At 39.4% G+C, this 19,359-nt stretch overlaps 1 protein-coding gene across 3 annotated transcripts in view; it reads right to left on the bottom strand.

The window, feature by feature from the left end:
- Positions 1-19,359, bottom strand: part of LOC105455759 (protein couch potato) — an 85,286-nt gene that overhangs the window by 64,838 nt on the left and 1,089 nt on the right. Inside the window, exon 1 of one of the 3 annotated variants that reach the window (XM_011699336.1) lies at positions 12,349-12,521. The exons of the other annotated variants lie outside the window; for them this stretch is intronic. Coding sequence (XP_011697638.1) covers positions 12,349-12,411 — 63 coding nt within the window. The 5' untranslated portion in view covers positions 12,412-12,521. Of the gene's footprint in view, positions 1-12,348; positions 12,522-19,359 lie in introns of those variants that run through there. 3 annotated transcript variants of the gene reach the window in all.

Raw genomic sequence — 19,359 nt, 5'->3', positions numbered from 1 at the left:
TGTCGGCAAACACATTTTGAAATCGTCATAGGCGCGCAAAATAAATTCCGCCGGCAGGCAAGTTTTGCACTGTTTCGAGCTCTATTCATAGAAAGCGTCTATTGGCCGACGCAGCGGGATAGAGAAAGAGAGATACATATGTCAGATTGCGACAATTATTCATCGCAGGCTTGCAATCCGCGCGCGCCGCGAAATCGTTGCGGCCCGGCCGCGTATCCGCGTCGGATATATTCGGCGGTGACTGGTATATATGCCAAGAGAGAGAGAGAGAGAGAGAGAGGGATATAATATTACTTTAAATTATACGGGCGAAACATTATTTTAGATTAAGCCCGTTTGCCGCACTCAAGCCGACATAATTCTCAAGCGGCGTTTCGCATGAAATGCACTATTTTCACGCGACTCATATTTGAATAAAAAATATAAATTACTTTTAGATTTAGTTAAAATTATTCTTCGCTTACATCAGCACGATAGAAACCTTGCGTATTCACAGCTACAATTACACGTAAGAATAGGAAAATCTGACGTTGCGAGAGATTGCATCGACGTACTTGCAACAAAGGACAGCGTTAATTCATGGTGCGTCTCGCTGTTGCATAAAGGATTTTTTTTCTGAACTGCACGCATAAGTGTTTGCGCTCAAGTGGAACCACTCGTGCCGGTATTCAACTTAGTATTCACATGTACCAAACTGCCGATATTAATGAAAAGCGAACGCCTGTTTAAACGCATGATATCGGTGCTCATTAAAAAAATGCACTTCCGCGCGTTTCCGTGCGACAAAATGCACACGACCAATTTTCGCGTAATATCGAATTACACGGGTATTTACAGAAACGCTTCAACCGACGGCGGAATCATCAATAATTGATGAATAAATATTCTAACTCGCTTCGCAATTTGATCCGCGTTGCAAAACTAACGACGCGCGTGTTCTACGTGCATGTGTAAAAGTCGAAATAAATATAAAATGTTAATATATATGCACATATTATATGACGAAATTTGATCAATATGCATGTTAACATAACTTTCGTATATAATTATTTTGGCACATTATGAAACTTTAGATTTTCTCTTTACAAAATAAAAAAATACAGCGATAAAATGGCTAGAGTTTTACGTATAGACTATGAATAAATAATTTTGACGCCATAAAATGTCATTAAGATTTATACGAGTTACTATTATGTAAATATCTTGCCTTCATGATATTTTGTTTGACGCTCATTACCTTGCGAGTCCCTTGAACAAGTTGTACAGTTATTGCAACTTCAATTTACGTTCAGGGCAGTGTTTGCTCGTATCGATTTTCTATTTTCGAAGTAACAGAAATTTTCTACCTCTTACATATGAAAGAAATCATAAATATAAATATTTAGGAAACAGAATTTCAAAATTAATCAATAATTTCGTCCTCGTACATTTTACTCCTCAAAATTCAAGTTCTGAAGTTTAAATTTGCTACTTCCTTCACTAAAATAAATTATTTTCCATAAAATTGATTATCGGTATACCACAGATATGAATCTTATGATTGTCACGCATTATTTCTAATAAAACGTTCCGACAATCGCTTCGCAAAATGACAAATAAACATTACGACCAATAACCGTATGTGCTTTACTTTACTCGTGAAAGAAACACGAATGTCACTCCATTCTATACCGTCATGCACGCCGTCTGACAGGTGCGAAACGCGGCCCGTGCTTTCCACGGGTTTGATATTATTTCGAATAACGTCGTTGCGCGAGAATAAGAACGAGAGAGAGAGAGAGAGAGAGAGCAAGAAAAAATGAGAGAAAGAGAGACGAACACGAAGAGAGAGGTTGAACGCTCGTGGCGTTTACGGTTTGCTGCTCCCGTCTCGTTCCTCTTCGCTGGCTAACCGTTATACAACATCCGCTCTGCCATAATGCCCTCCCGCTAGAGTCCCAGGTCCCATTGTTCATCGTTATACAATCATTCCCCGCGAGCAGTACGAAATTCAATACGTCTGCTGCGTGCGCGCTACAATATCGCAAACTGAGAACCGACCGACCGAACGATCAACAACGACGAGAGAGGACCTCTCGGTCGTTCTACGATGAGAGAACAACTCAATTTATCGATACCGCACGGAGAAATTACGCGTACGAACACTGCCGCTCATTAATGCTGCCCGCGGCCGCTCCTGTTGCCGACAGCGGACTTATTGTCAGTGGTGCTCAACGCGCGTATCATGGATTATTTTGACGTACAAAATAGAGAAGTTACTTGAATAAAATGTTAACTTAATTAAATAATAATATTAACGTTTATTTTAACAACATAATTCGCTAATCGATTCATCTCTAAATGAATATTTCTTATATTGTCTTAAACAGAAAACGTTACGGGCGAATATATCACAAAAATAAAATTATTACAAGTATTACATTTAAAATTATTTTATATATTTAGCAATTTAAAATTATATTATTGTATTTTCTAGTGTATGTATGGAAATCATTATTTATTAATTAAATTATAATTTATTTATTAAAATGTATTAATATATTGACAGTCAAAGGTGCATTTCTCATTGGATTTCAATAATAAATAAAAAAATAGACCTATGTCATTTCTTTATCACGTACAAGAATTAGAATGAGACTCGCTGTAAGTGAAACAACGACGTTTCGCATGACTGTACGACGTTACTTGTGTTTCGTGTTTATGCTCACGCAAGATGACTCTCAGTTTCCCCTCACGTAACGCGATCTAATAGTTGTACAGTCATTTGATAACGGAAAACATTGTATTATCCACGACACAGTGCGTGCATTAACGCCATCAACAAGCGCTACCGTACAATCGTTATTATACAATCCGTTTGTTTGTTTGCATATCATGAATCCAACGTGTTAGCGACCAGTCACATAAATTAAATTCAACCTGCATCCACTTGCGGAGGCCTCGAACAATCACGAACTCGAAATTTTGACCGCCTCTTCCACTCCGCGAGCCCCGCCGCCCACGCCCCGATCGGTTCCCTTCCATAATGAAGTGGTTACACGTCTGTCTGACTAATAAATCGTTAGTCAATGTTGCCCCATTTTGTATACGATTGGGATTTACGGTTAGCTTGGCTATGCAGGCAATTAGATGATTGAATACGAGGCAGTGCATTCTAACTCGCGGCGCTTTCGAACAGCATTGGTATGTCGAAACGTAATTTTGCGATAATAGCGAGGCCATCAATATTGAGTAAAATCTATCAATATTCATGATACCACTATGACCTAACCACTATCATATAATAGTTCAATAAAATGTATTTCGTAATTCACATATATTACATACAATACCTGCATATATACCATAAACGAATGATTGTCCGATTTTCGATATGTGAAAAATTATTGGATGTCAATACTAAAACTACTCAAATAAAATAACCAACGTTACTCTCTTTTTGTAACTTAGCAGATTTTCTTTTTCTCTGTATGAATTTAACGAATTCTAATGGGAAAAAGTGTTTAACGAGGACAGATAATAGCGAAGATCTCCACGATTCGAATAAACGACGTACGAGTGCAAAAGTTAATAGGAATGCACCTGAGTCCGCATTTCGACGACGATCGTCGGGCACGCGCAGATTTCCTCGGCGATCGAGTATCGATCGCGCCTCGTCTCCTCGGGCAACCGCGACGGCAAATTCGGCCGAGAAAGTCTTTCCCGCCGGTGAGTAAGGAGGTCAGAACGAATCGACGCGGGACAATGGGAATCTCTCGACGTTGACACTGTGACAACGAGAGGACCATTTGCAGAAAAAAAAAGAAACGAGCTCTCCAGCTCGTTCCGCTCGTAGATTATCGATACGCGAATCTGCGCGAATTCATGAAAGCGTTCTATAATTTACTTGGCGAAAGTTGACGAAAATACGTTTGCAACTGAATTCTAACAACTTGGAACAACTTGGAAGTCGCATTGTGCTCGCTCGCTACATCTTTATGGAATTGTACGTCGCATAATTGCATTGCAATGCGCTCCTTATAGAGATTAAAAACATCACGTCAATTTAAAGTCTAAAATTGTAGAAAAGTATCGCAAAAATTTCTATATGATGCTTCTTGTCTATTTCTGTATTTTACTACAAATAAGCAGCTGTCTGTTTTTCTTACTGTTTCTTTATGATTACACATTTAATATTCCAATTTTACATATTGAAGATATTATTTATTGCATATTAAAAATTAAAATTGCGAATTGCAATACAATTAGAGCAAAAATGCGAGAATCTCTAAACAATATCGATTTTCATCTTTTCCATCATATTACACATTCTGCAAAAGTCATCGTTATTACTACGTAGGTGTTACTATAATTAGTAGCAATCAATATATTAAGCTAGCTACACTGCTTAATTAAGTCGTTCAATTAGTAGATTGTTTGCGTATAGAGGAGCTGCTCGCGACAGGCACTAGTTTCTCTAAGCTAATTACGCGCTCAAACAGAATCCAAGAAAGATCAGATTGAGATATACTCCAATTGAGGAGGAAGTAAACAGGGCGTGTGTGTTCTCACAAGGCGAATTTTCTACGGAAACGACAGCGCATTTCGGACATATACGTACGTCGTCGTTGCAAAGTGCAACTGCGCGCGAGAATTCCGACCGCTTTACAATGTAAAGGTGTAATAATGCTGGTTTGCGTAATCACAACGATTGCGGAGAGAACAGCGAGTTTTCTTGCGAAACCAGTGCTCTGTCTAACGAGGGAAAGAAAAAGGCTCTATAGCGGGCGAAACTATTGCGTTCGACAAACTCCCGAATATCCCATTCCCGAATATCTCCAGCATCTTCCACCGTAACTTACAGTAATCATTTCAAATCACTGATCTAAAGCAGTTATCTCTCTCGAATTTGATCCAATATATAAATCCATATTCATGTTTTACAGTTCTTTCTCCTTAAATTAAAAAAAAACACGTTCTCGAAATTACATAAACTTCTCATGAAAAATGCAAAGATAAAAAGATGTTCAGCTTTAGTTTTAGAAGTTATTCGTTTGTCATGATTTACATATGTATATCGAAATACTCCATATTATTCTATTAATGTATTATTAACTCTACGTAATATTATTAACGTATTATTAACTATATATTATGCCTTTTGTATTAACTACGTAATAGGATCATTACGGTGTACGGTTATATTCCAGTAAAACAAATATAATACGATAAACATTAAACATGATAAATCGATGCACGTGTAACAATAGAGCAAAACTTTTCAGATAAAATCGGTAGTTTCAATATTTCAATGAGCAATTCTTTTTATTATTTACTAACGACTCAAATTCAAGTTCTAATCAAAATTTTATATTGGTTTCACTATTTTCTACAATTCATCTATTATTCGCGGTGAGCGAAATCCTATATTCATTACGTTTACCCTACTGCCACATTTACTCGAGTTTATCTTATGTTTCGCTTAAATTTGTCTCTGAGCGGGCTGTTAAACGTGAGACGCGATCGCACGAAGCAAAATTAAACTTTCACGTCACGTTTATCGATGCACTCGCGCCTCGCGCCTTCGTCGACGATTTTGTGAAAACCGAAACCTCTGTCGCTTAGCGACCGACGATCGTCAATCTCGCCATCCCCCGTATCGGATTCGTGGGCAAATCGATTTAGCAAGGTTCCTTATACCGCCGACACGTCCCAGCAGGCAAATCCCATCACCAAGAAGACGAGAGCGGTCAAGGAAAGAGGATTATTCTCCGACGTGCGATGACTTCCTCCCGCGACTACCTTCCTCGTAACACGCCAAACATCCAGCTTCCGGTAGAGCCGGAGAAGTTTAAACATTGCCGATGGTGGCCACCGAAGCGGACAGACCTTTTTGTTTTTATTTCCCTCGACCACGATGATCGATCGCTTAAGTCGCGCGCGCGGTAACAGCTGCTCGTAACGGTCCAAAGATTTCAGAATTTCCGCGCGCGAGTGTTAAACACGGTGAATCGTCGAAAGCGCCGCGCGCTACCGTTTTCTTTTTAATGTGCGAGGTAAATAAAATAAAAAATGTTCCTAAGTGTCACGCGCGTACCTCGTTTCCCGCAATAAAATAAATCCTACAATGAAGTCAGAAGCAGCGAAAAGTCACGAGAAAAGCTGTGCACTATGGGGATTATGGTAGATAATAGATTTATAAATAAACTTTATCGCGTACCAGAATTACGCCAAAATAAAGATTCGTGTATTTTATTTTAATATTGAGAGTAAAATATTTACAATCTAGAAATGGCTAGATTTAAATAAAAATTAATGGTCCACGATACTAAATTTTGATTGAAATTTAATTTATGCTTTAGAAAATATGAAGCCTCTACATAAATCACGTCTTTACGTGCATATTTTTTAACAATCATTAAAATGCCAATATATAAAAATATCCAGAATTATCTCCACGTAATTTTTTTAATATATATAAAACGACTATTTTAAATCACATCTTTAATTTTACATAATTTGTGTTGAATCTTAACTTAGCTCTTTCTTGATATTTTTAACGCACGATATTTTGCATTAATCATTATTTAGTTAAAATTAAACGTAAAGAAATATTTTTATGAAAACATATACGACGAACTATTTTATCTCAAATATTTTACATATTTCGCAAAATGAGGAAAATTTTTTAAAACACTAACGAACAGGTCAAGAGACGCGCGGAAAATCCTGTCGTGAGAAGCGAGAGTCTCTTTACAACCACGTACTTTTTTTGCAGTGCATCCACTTTCTGTATCAGTTTTCTCCCACGACAGTCGGCTGAGAGATCGAGTTCTACTTTCTAACTACAGCGGCTACCAGCTTCCTAGTGCAGGCAACATGATTCAATCGTGGAATTATCAAGAGTCGATAAATGAATCAGCTGAGAGAGCTGTCATGTTCAAAGTTTCCTCACGGCTTTTACAAATAATAGCGAGACACGTGACGCGAGAAGAATCATGCAGATTTATTTTGACTCATTATTCACATAACTAATTCTACCAGAAACCGATGATTTGACAAAAATTGTATAATTATATTTCCTCCTTTAAACTCAGTGTAATAAAGACATAGGAATAAAAATGTCTTCAAATCAAAAACTAAAAGAGCACAAAATTATCCATTTATACAATTATACATTTTATCTAGTATATAAAATTCTTCCAATAAATCGACATGGAAAATCCATAAATTTAAAAATTCATGAATGCAAAAACATTCGAATGATAGTATTTTTTAAATTAGTTATCTCTGTGTACATAATTTATAATATTCACAAATTATAATATAATATCTAAACTAATCCACGTTTATCTCTCCAATCCACATTCTTTTATGAAATGTACATTTAATTTTTGCCGTGCTGAGAAGCTTCAATGATTCGTGGAGCAAAAGCGATGATAAGCCGCGAATAATAGGAATAATTCTCCCATAAACTTTCCACTCTCGTCCACATCACGCTTATCACGCTTTTCCACCCTTCCCACCTGTATACCACAATTCCGACGATTTCTCCGTGTAACCGCGCGCATTTATTCCGCTTTCGTTCCCAACCGAGATTTCGGTCCATCCGAATGCATTAGCGTGCAGCTACGGGGATTCGAAGCCCAATTCCCCGTTCGCTTTTCGCGCGAAACAGACAAAAAGAAGAACGGAAACGAGAACGAAAGAAGCGGGCGAGGGGCGGCCTAGCCAGCCGGTGCTCTTTATGCATGCACCTGCACACATCGATGAAGGTTAACGCATAATACGGACTCCGCCATCCGCCTCTAAGAGGATAATGCCGTTGTATGTATACCCGAGCGCGATCGTTCGTTTGCCTAACGAATTCGAAATATCTTTGTGGATTTTCTCACGCGCCGCTGCTCTTTTGCAGTGTCTCGGCGCGGCGGCTCTACGAGTGAATCTCGATAATTACGGCACGCACTGAGTATACAGTCATACACACGCACACCGAGATACACCGCAAAATCTCAGTGAAATCGAAATCTATCGATTGGTAGAATGAGGGACATGCACGATAAATCTATACCGAACTAATTGTATTTTCAACATACGCTTGTATAATCGAATTTTTAGTCCATTCTTTTATAAATTTATTGAGACAGTATTGATTTATTAAATAATCAATTAGTATTAATATATAAAGAAAACGTGTTATTTCTATAGAAAGCGAACTTTTTTATCATGACTTTCATAATAAAAATTTATTATATTACATAAAATAAACATTGAATATGTAATTTTATCGAATAAAAAATAAAATATTTCTCAGCTATCTTTATTTAAAACTAGCAACATATATTTCACTAACTTGCTATATCGTAATGCTCTAAATAACGTTATTACTATCGAAACTGATTAACGTGATTGTTACGCCATACGTACGCGAGCTACAATTCTGTTTCAGAGTTATTGTAGACGTCAACTCTCCCAGGACATCGACACTCGTATTAAAAGCCGTAACCTGTTCGTGAATTTCATTTTCCCGCTTAACGGGGAAAAGCATGAAAGCATTTCCTCGTTATAATCACGAACTCGTCGCACAGCGAACGCGTCGTCAGCCAAACGAAGGACCGACTGAATATGAAATTTTCCACGACAAAACAATAGTTCGAATAAATATTCACTTATCATTTTCCCATCTATCTCGTTGTTCTAAAACAAGCCCAGAAATCAATAACGTAAATTTTGATGATTTCAAAAAGATTGTAGTACAATAATCGTTTTTTAATTAGAAAAAATTTTAATTCAGAAACTATCTATATTTACTATTATTTAAATTAATTTGTAAAAAATTTAAGATTTGTAAAATTACGTATTTACAATTAGTTTAGTCGATTTTTCTCTAATAAACAAATTCATCACAGAAACAATTCAAAATACTTTCCAGAGTTAAACTGCAGCAGTATTTAATGATGCAAATTAAAAACTTGCGGTAAATGATAAACGATGTTTCCTGACATTTTCGCTAGAAGGAAAAATCCGATTCTAAATTAACCGAAGAATTGAATAAACAAAAGATAGCTCACTCTTTATGTATGCTTTATATAATTATGGAACAAATTTTGCACTACGCTTGTTATAAATAAACTTTTTAACAAATAAAATGCAACGTGGATAAATAACCACCTGATAAAAAGTGATAAAAGAGATTTAAATGAAGAAATAAAATCGATCAATTGAAAGATCAATAAATGAAAACCTATTTTACGATTAATTGTCTTGAATTGTTATACAAATATACAATTTTCTCTCTTAGAGGAAATATGGAATTTTTGTCAAAACTCCACAGTGCAAAATATGATTCTCTACGAAGCATCTGCTTCATCGTAAACACATGAATCGATTGACCCTTCGCGGCAAAAAAACGGACGGCAGGTTCGCCGGTTACGCTTCGTTGGGGTCGCCACCCGGTACGCTCTGCGACCTAAGTCAAATCATTTGCGCGTACATGTATGCCGTCCACGTATACGGCGTATATACGCGTGTATATACGCGCGTGCACACACACGTCTTTGGCACCCACGTTACCGTCACGAGGCGTAATCCACCTCCCGTATGATGTGACATAGCGCGAAGCGTGCTGGCGGGCCCTCCTCGGTAGCCCTCTCGCACAGTCGTGGAAAAATCAATAGCGAGCGTAGTGTGGTGCGGCGTGGCGGCGTCACTCTTTCAGGTGGCCGCCTGCCAGTGCCTGTACGAGGAAGGAAGCCAGCCTGCCTGGCAGACGAGAGGGCAGGCGGGTGTGCAGGCGAGCGAGCGAGCGAGCGAGCGAGCAAGCGAGCAAGCAACCGTCCGATCGAGCGCGCACCGGTGAAAACGAGTCACCTGCGAGGCACACACTCTGTCGTGGCAGGCACGCGATCGAATTCCCGCCTTCCACGCCGCGAGACGTGTACATGTATATACGCACGTATATACGCTGCTGCGCAACGATAGCGTTGCGCGGCTTTATCATTTATCGAGGCGGCGCCAGGATTGTATTCCTCCGAGATAGTAAGAGCCTACCAAAATTATAACTCGCTCAAAATTTATCTTTCAATCGCAAAACTGTAGAGTTTTTATCTAATTGATCAATAGTTTCAGTTTCAGTTAAATTGGATCAATAATCCGTTAAATAAATTATTAATGATTTTTTTATCGAGGCGGCGCGAGGATTGTATTCCCCCGAGATAGTAAAGTCTGCCAAAATTATAACTCGTCCAAAATTTATCTTTCAATCGCAAAGCTGTAGAGTTTTTATCTAATTCATCAATAGTTTTAGTTTCAGTTAAATTGAATCAATGATCCGTTAGACAAACTACCAATGAATTACTATTAGAACTACTGTAATTTAATAATGCGTGCTCATATATTCTAGTAATAAAATAATTTTCACAATATTAATTGTTCTTCGCGAAATTACTTTTATAACTCGATAAATTTACCTCTAGTGCGATAAAAATCTTTCAATACTCCAATTCTGCTCTACTCCAGTTCTTTAATTCATGATTTATTAATATTTTTAATTGTTTCGATATATTTCAAATCGTCTATTTATTTATATTTAATATACAAATATGTCGGCAAAAATATGTAGTCAATGTTGTTATAAAATATTTTGACATGTCTATAAATTTGATGCAATGATTTGCATTTGAAAAGTATGTATGTAGATACATACGTAAAGAATCTTGCTTTAAGGATATAAAAAATTTTTTAAATTTACTTTGGGAGAGACCGGTAGCGCATGCTATGAAACATTAAAAGATCAAACATTTCAACGAATAAAACGCGTAAAAATTTAATGTATCGTAAGTACGCTCTTTCGTGAGACTTCTCCGCTGTGTTTTTGTGTTCGTATTTTTCTCGAGAAGTTTTACGGCGTTCTTGATGTATGCCGTTACTATCAAGTGCGCAGTACAACGACACGGCGCAGAAACTTCGTTGCGGCGCGGTTTGAAAATTAATGTAAAACAAAGTTTCCGCGACTCGGCGCGCGCTACACCTAACTAACGTTATAATACCCCTCTACAGAAGTTCTCGATTCTGTAACGCATACAACATCGTAAATTAAAGATACGATTTGTTTCCACTCTATGAACAGTTGCGTCGTACAACTGTTTCAACTCAACGAACGGTTGCGTCACGCCAGCTGCCCGCTCCACAAAGAATACGTTACACGAGCAATCGCGAAAAATTGCGCAAGATTATATAGTTACGGTTGATCACGAAGAACAAAGGATCCTGATGAATGCGCGTCATATACCACAAGAGCATAATGGATAGTACAATTACATATAATTGCTAACCTCGCGCTTCTGTGTTTCGTAATCGATTTTGCAGAGCCCCTCGATACACAATCATACATTAATTCCAATTAATCCCTAAATATCTCCATTAATTACTCATCGGAGGATATCTGATATCTCCGCTGTAACAACATAATGAATCGTTACTGAGAACACCGTGATGTGCATATAGGTAAATAACTAAATATTATTTCTTATAATGATTTTCTGTACGCCAATGATTACTATTTCTCTCTCTTGATATCACTTGAACAAGACGATTCGTCATTTCGTAAAAACCTCATGAAATTTGAAAGTCGTGTTATCAAGAAGAATATTTCAACAGAAATGAGCTTCGTTTTTATGAACCATCTACCTTAATAATTTTAATTATTTATAAACAACGCCTTTCTAGTCTTTGTTTAATTATTAAATTTGCTATGCCTAGCTTTTGGACCATTTCGAGCATGCATGATGCATCTAGCTTGCATCGAGTGCATCATTAATGAGCGGCATTCTACACGCGGCGGAAGTACGCGCGTGTCAGCAGCCTGCGCGAGTACACCTCGCTACGCGCTTGCGCGCGCTATGACGCGCGAGGGTTGGAACGAGTAAGGGAGACGAACGTGTATATACAGACGCGAGCGAGGAGGATGGAGAACCGACCAATATGGCGATAATATATAAGTGCGAGGGAGAAAGGACGGAAGAAAGAGAGAGGGGGTGGTGAGGGGAGAGACAGTGTGAGCTCACGATGGAAGGAAAGAAAAGAAGGCGATATCTGATATCCAAGTATTCCCCTCGACGAAGCGAAGGAAGGAAAGGGGTAGGTTTTGGGGAGAAGGAGACATCGATAGCGAGTCTCGTGGGAAACGCGTGAAACGTGAAGGCAGTTTTTGGAGTTACGGTGGCACGGGGGTGGAAGAGAAAGAGAGAGACAGAGGGAGTGCGTCAGAAGGGGTGGATTCCACCCCTTCGGCCATCGGTACGAACCGGCGCTGCGATGCGCCGCCGTATCGCGGGAGCGCCTCAGACAGCAACCCTTAAGAACACCTACCTCGTCTTCGCCGGTGGCCACCGTGTTGACGGAGTCCATGCTCTGCGATAGCGGCGCGTCCATGATGCAGGCGAGTTTGCCGGACGGTCCGGGGTTGCCGGGGGCTGCGGTACGAGCGGGTGGCGGCGATGAATCCACCGTGTCCCGTCTCGGGCGTTTTAAAGCGGGCGGCGTTATGGTTGTACCGGCGAAGACGACGGGCGCCTCCAGGACGTATCACTGGAAAATAACCTTCCCTTCGCAAGAAACACGGGGGCCGCGGCCGCCTCCTCCTCCTCCTCCTCTTCCACCTCCTCCCCCTCCTGTTTCTCCTCCACGCCTCCTCTCCTTCCCTGTTCCGATCCTTCTCTCTTCTCTTCGCCCGGCGTCTTCCTTTCCTCTTCCTCTTCTTTCTATTATTCCGTCTGTCCCTTCCTGATTTCTTCTACTTCTTTTTCTTCTTATTCGCGTCTTCTCGCAACCCCGACCCGACTCACTTCTTCCTCCGTTTCCTGCTGTGGCTCTTCGCCAGCGCCACCACCGACCACCCTACGACGATGTCGCCGTCGTTGCACCTGTCACACGTTGCTGCTGCGAGAGAGTCGTAGCAGCGTAACGACGAGTAGAGAGCGAGAGCGAGAGCGAGAACGAGAGCGAGAGCGAGAGAGCGCGCGCGAGAGAGAGAGAGGGAGAGAGAACAAACGTGCCGTATATATGAGTGTATGTACGGAACGTGAAACACACAGACGTGTGTGCGGTCTGTTGCGCGTTTATGCGCTTGCGAACGGCATGTGTGTACGTGTACGCCTGGCCTGCAGGTGTTGTTCCCACGCGTCTATTTTAGAGCAATCGATACACCAGCAGCGTGCCCGCCGTGGAGGTGGAGCAGGGCAGCACCGGTGAACGCGATCGGCGACGGCGACGTTTCCCCTGTAAACAGGAGATGGTTCATCTATCGGTGAACGATGACCCATGCACCGGGTAAAACGAGTCGTCCGACGATGTCCCGGCTGATGAATTCCAGTGCTGCTGCGTCGCGTGGCTGTACGCTACGAAGAGGACGACGGCGACGGCGACGATGACGATGAAGACGAGGTTGCGCGAGGCGTACAACCTCTGGTACTTGCTACGCGCCGGATGGTTGGCTCGCGTCAATGCTCCGAAGTGCCCGCGACGCTCATAGGTACCAGGGGCGATCGGATAAGGTTCGCAGGCGATCGCCTCGTACCTGACGTATTCCTGTTCCTCTCTCCCTCTCTCCCTCGTGATAGCTTTCTGTCTCTCGGTCACTTTATCGGTGCGCCCCGTGTGATGCGCGCATACGATCGCGGGTCGTGACGGGTTTTCATGCGCGAGCGCGGACGTATGCGGCGGCGACGGCGGCGGCGGCGGCGGCGGCGGCAATTTCTTCGACGAGCGCAAGAGCTCCTGGACGTGACAGCGTAATTGCAGAGGGGTAGGACGGTGTCGAAAATCAAATACGCGCGCAACGAAGTCGAAAACGAGAATGAACACACCACCGATCGAGTTTCAAGGCAAGTAAAGAGTGATAGTAATAATAATAAGAATTTTGTTACGTGAACGCTGCGACACGACTGGTACGCAGGTTGCCGACAGACTGACGGAGCGTGAACCAGCGCGGTGACGGTGAGACGGACGCGCGGGGTCGCCGCGCCGCGAGGGTAAGGTGGGGGTGGCCCGCGGGCCACTGGGTCGGGGTAGGTGAGTGGGTGGTTGGCAGAGTGTGGGGGAAGGGAAGAGGGGGCTTTGGATCGAGCGCCGACGATGGGTGCGAGGGGAAGTGAACAGGTCGTTCACGATTCAGACGAGGAGGACGGAGAAGCGGGAGGCGCGTGCCTGGAGAGGGACCATCAGCGGTCCCCTCTTCCGCCGCGACTCACCGCCGGAAAAGGTGACGGGAAAACGGAGCTGCATTCGACGAAGGGATGACCGCTCTTGCGAGGGGAAACGCGCCAAGATAGGGGTGCGTCGGGGTCTCCGCACGTGTTCTTGGATTATCTTCGAGAGAGGAAGTCGCTACGTCGGGGAATTTCGAACGCATCTCTATTAGAAACGTGGGAATACTCTTTATGTCTACTTCGAACTTATGATGACAGCAAATAATAATAAAAAGAGATTAATAAATATATAGTCCTATATATTCATTTTTTATGTAATTCCTTTCTTCATACTTAATAAAATACATCATACTGAAAAAAATATTTTTTAATCAAATAAATGTGCTAATAAATATGCTACAATTTTTAATTAAATGCATATAAATATGTATATTGAGTTTGATTTAATTTCCTAATTGAATTTGTAAATACTCTTTAAATAAGAAATTTGTGTAAAAACTTGAAAAGATACATTCAAAGTTTCATTCTAATTACTAATCGATAATGTCTGCTTATGGACATAGTTTTTTCACATGACGGATATGAGAAAATTTCGTATTTAATTTAATGATTTACATAATTACTTTTTTTTTAGTCTATTTATGAAGTAATATTTATTCTTAATAAAGCATGGACATCGATGATTGAAAAAGAGCATGGTGTTATTTATAAATCAGTGTCTTGGTATTTGTATACAAATCACTTTAAATATTATAGGCATCTTATTTCAAAAGAGAAGGAGATTTCGTTTAAAAAGAGAAGTTTTGCTAGAAGTTCTCGTATAGTTGTATGACGAACACTTTGGTTCTACGCTTACTGCGCCACCGTTATTATAATAACCATAATTATTGAAGTTGCGTTATTAAAATGAGTTACAACAAAGAGGTCAAGGGAGAAAAGCATGCCCCCGGAGGAAAATCCCTTCGTCGAGCTTGTTACAAAAGGCGACTGAAGGCGAAGAAGCGTGCAACGAAGGGATAGTTTGTTATCAACAAAAACAAAGGCTAATGCGAAATATGCACATTGAAGTATAAAAAAATGTAAAGATTATATTTAAAACAAAATGTATAAGCTTAATGTGTGTGTGTGTGTGTGCGTGTGCGTGTGCGTGTGTGTGGACTTTATATATATTTTAATTGCTTAATTATTTATATTATTTTATCAAATTGCCGACATATAATTGAGATTTTTCTTAATAATTAATCGAAAAAGATATATATAATATATAAAAGATATATATAAGATATGTATAATAAATTTTTTATATTTTCTTCTCTTGTAGTTTTATTGTAAAAACTGAAATCTCGTAGAAAATCTACGATCTCCCTTTAGAGTTTTTACAAACTTAGGAAATATGAAAATATTACACTTGGTAATCTGTGTATAAGGATGAAATTCAATTAATATCATAAAAAATTCTGACTCATTCGCACATGAAAGAACCCGCGTCGGTGCTTCAAGGAGCAAATCGCGAAGTGCAACGATGCGTCGAAGGTAATGGTGTACTTTCTTTCGCGAAGCACCGCGTTGTGCACTCGTAGTGTGTGTATTCTCCTTCTCTCCGTTTCTCTTTCTTTCTCTCTCTCTCTCTCGCTCTCTCTCTCTCTCTCGCTCTCTCTCTCTCTCTCGCTCTCTCGTTCTCTCGAGAACGCAGATGCCACGGGTGGAAGAGCGATGCATGGCGCATGCAGCTTCGTTCTACACGAGGGACTCCGTGACTACACGCTTTCCCCCGTAACTAACAGGTGGAAGCCGTTTGGTACCGCGCAGCTTTCCTCGAGATTAGCAGGTGGAAGATGCCCGTGGCTGTGTCGCAGATGATTCAGAAACAAGACCGGCGAAAAGAAGCGGGAAGGACATCGCAGGAAAGAAGGGGGGACAGATGGACGATACGTGAGCTGCTTTTGTTCCAACTAGTTTCCAGAATTATGGAATGGCACTAGAATCCCGTTGCACACGCGAGCGAACAACACGTCCGCGGTATGAGGAAAGAAAAAAATCCCGCTACAACGGTTGTCCGAGGTATATTTTCTTTTTTAATGGGTCAGACTGCGTAGAAGAATGATAAATATCGCATTTGTTACGGCAACAAGAAAACTCGCGACTATCAGCTCGCAAAAGAAATGTTTATCATTAATTACTGGAGAACGATACTACGGAAGAAACATAACTGCCGACCCACAATAATTCAGTTTTTGTATTATGATAAATCTATAATGGAGACGCGTAAATAAAAATGTTAGAGTGTTTTATGATGTAGCGAACATTTTCCCGAGAGATAGAAAATCAATAACAAGAAATAATATCTTTATACGCACGCACATTTTATTGGATTAACAAGTTTATATTTGAAAAAATATCCTAAAATTCGTTTCTCGTATATGTTGAAAAATACAGTTCTCTTGTACAAGCGAAACATTTTGTTCTTGCCGTTTCTTTCTCGTGCCACTCGACATATCGATCTAGCAGAATTAGACCACGGAACGAAATGACACATTCACTTGTCGATGATACCGTTTCGGGGCGCAATCGAAAAGATTCGTTTCTTCCGGTCGCGTACAAATTTCTATGCAACATCGCGAGCCAATGCAATCGCGAGGGAAAAATAGCCGAGTCGCGAGTCTATTACTTCCAGGCATGTGAATGCACGAGTATTCCGCGTGTTTGAGTATATACGTTAAACCGTAGCAAGTAGACTGTATTATTGATGGTTTATTGCTCCAATCGACCAACGGATGGTACCACGGGGTACCAAGTAGTGCATCGAATACATGCGCCGGCCGATCGACGAAAATATGCGAAATAATTTATTCGATACGCGCAATTATTTCTCTTCTATCCTTGGACGGAACTATCGCGTCGCGTTTATTATTTCACGAGGAACTAGATCCGACGTCGTGCCAAAGTCAAAGAAAGTTTCCGTGTCTTTACTTTATGCGAGTCTTCTTCAAGTTAGATCGACATAAAATTTTGATGAAAAAAAAAAACTATGCGTGGCTTATACAGAAATTGCATGAGACAAAATATTAGGCGTTCTCATTTATTATACATATTTTACTTATTATTATCAATATTTTCTTTGAAGAATCTTCAGCTTTGTTATTGTGCACACCGTAATATGGATCTTTTTACGTATTATTTAAGTGAATCGAATAAGAATTTACAACGTTGTATTACCTTTCCAAGTGTAATAGTTTAAGCATTATTCGGAATCATGAAGATTTTCAGGATATGCATTAGGATGCAAAGAGAGATTCTAATGAGCGGGTACCTACACGCTTATTAAGTGTAAGCTGTATGCTAGCGTATAGTTAAACGATAACTGTACATTGTGCGTACGCAGGAAACATTTATCTACTATTCATCGCATAATACGGTAGAAAGCATCTCATAAGGATTAAAGCAGCCGCCACTTTCGCGAAACAGCCACGGGGAAATGCTTAATGTTTAATGATCCTATATACATACTTTTCTGTAAAAAAAACTCTTGTCAGCCGAGTAATTATAATACAAATAAAGCAAAATAAATTAAATAATATAGTTATTATAAAAATTATTTAATTTACTGCCACGTTAATTTTACCATTTAAAAATTATCACGTTCTATTTACGTATAAAATACAGAAACGAGGCAAATAGAGAAACAAAAGCTTTGTTAATTTGATAAATTTATTTTATATAATATCTTTTCAAACCTCAGGCAGCCAATCCTTTTCAATAATATTTTGAAGAACAACTATTTTCTCTATTTTCTTATCTTAATTTTTTTTAACAATTATTATGTAAAAAAATCAATCTGCCATTTGTTTCATTCTATTTATTCCATTAAATTTTGAAAATTTTTCCGTAATACTCACCGGTGGAAGTCACATATTACTTTAGGCGATCTCTATAATACTTAAAATAAAAATAACACGTCCTAATATTGATCCGCAGAGGGAAATAATGTCGCGAAATAATGCCAAGAGTTAATACAGAGCGAGACTTCCGATTAAGCATTTCCAGAACGTATTTTCGATAGACCGGCTGCTTGCCTCTTCATCCGCGAGAATTGCTTAGATGCAAACTGACTGCTCGAGTTAGTCCGACTGCAACATCTAGCCTGAATATTTCATAAGGAGAGACTGGTCGATTTCCGTGCTTGCGGGAAGCGCGGTCACCTCGCTACGAAAATCGTTAGCTGGTGAGTATAAATAACGGTGGATTTCATATGTACGAGTATTCGTGTAAATCCGATATGAACAAAGAGCAGTAATTATTCTTCTTCGGAAATAATGTACTTTCCTAACTCTTACATTTAATGTTATCATATTCATATATGTAATATGTGGCGTTAAAAATAGAATTGAAATATATAATATTAAATGTATAATATTAGGTACATACACGGAAAGTATGTGCATATATGAATACTTTCTAGAAATGCAATTTAGAATTCTTAATCTTAACTTTACACTACGACTAATTTAAAATTAATTCTGTTTCGTCAAAATACAATTTCGCAAGAAGTCATAATTCGTTGGAATTTTTAATAATTATTTAGTGTTTTATTCATCTCAACTTTAACGACACAGTGACTAATTTGAAATTATTTCACGGGAGATTATTTTTTGAAATTTTCAACAATTATTATTAATAATGTTTTATCAATTATATTAGAGTTGAAGTATTCGAAAAGTTTAATTTGCTTAAATTCAAATAAATAATAGAGTTTCCTAATTTACATACATATCAATTTTATAATTATTATTAAATATTAATAATAAAAATATATTTAATATTTAATAGTAAAAAGTCGAATGTTCTCTTAATATTAAGGAAGAAAATAATTGTTAGATTAGTTATAGTTTAGTTTAACGAATATTCTGTTAAAAAATAATGTAGGAGTTGAGCTCTTCTTGGACACCCTATATGATAACATATGCACCCTGATTGTACCTCATTAGACCATAGAAAATTGCGTCACTGCATATCGGCGTTAGTGTGATGAATCAGCGATCATACGACTATTTGGCGACAACTGCAGGTCGCAAATAACTTATTGTGAATAGTAGCTCAAATAGAACAATCGCTAAAGATTGTCGGCTTCCCTTACTGTTTTATTTATATTATATTATTTTTTTTCGAGAGAGAA

Source organism: Wasmannia auropunctata, unplaced genomic scaffold, assembly GCF_000956235.1.
Source record: "Wasmannia auropunctata unplaced genomic scaffold, wasmannia.A_1.0 LD336106.1, whole genome shotgun sequence".
Classification (NCBI taxonomy): Eukaryota; Metazoa; Arthropoda; class Insecta; order Hymenoptera; family Formicidae; genus Wasmannia; species Wasmannia auropunctata.
This window is presented reverse-complemented; position numbering and strand designations above follow the sequence as displayed.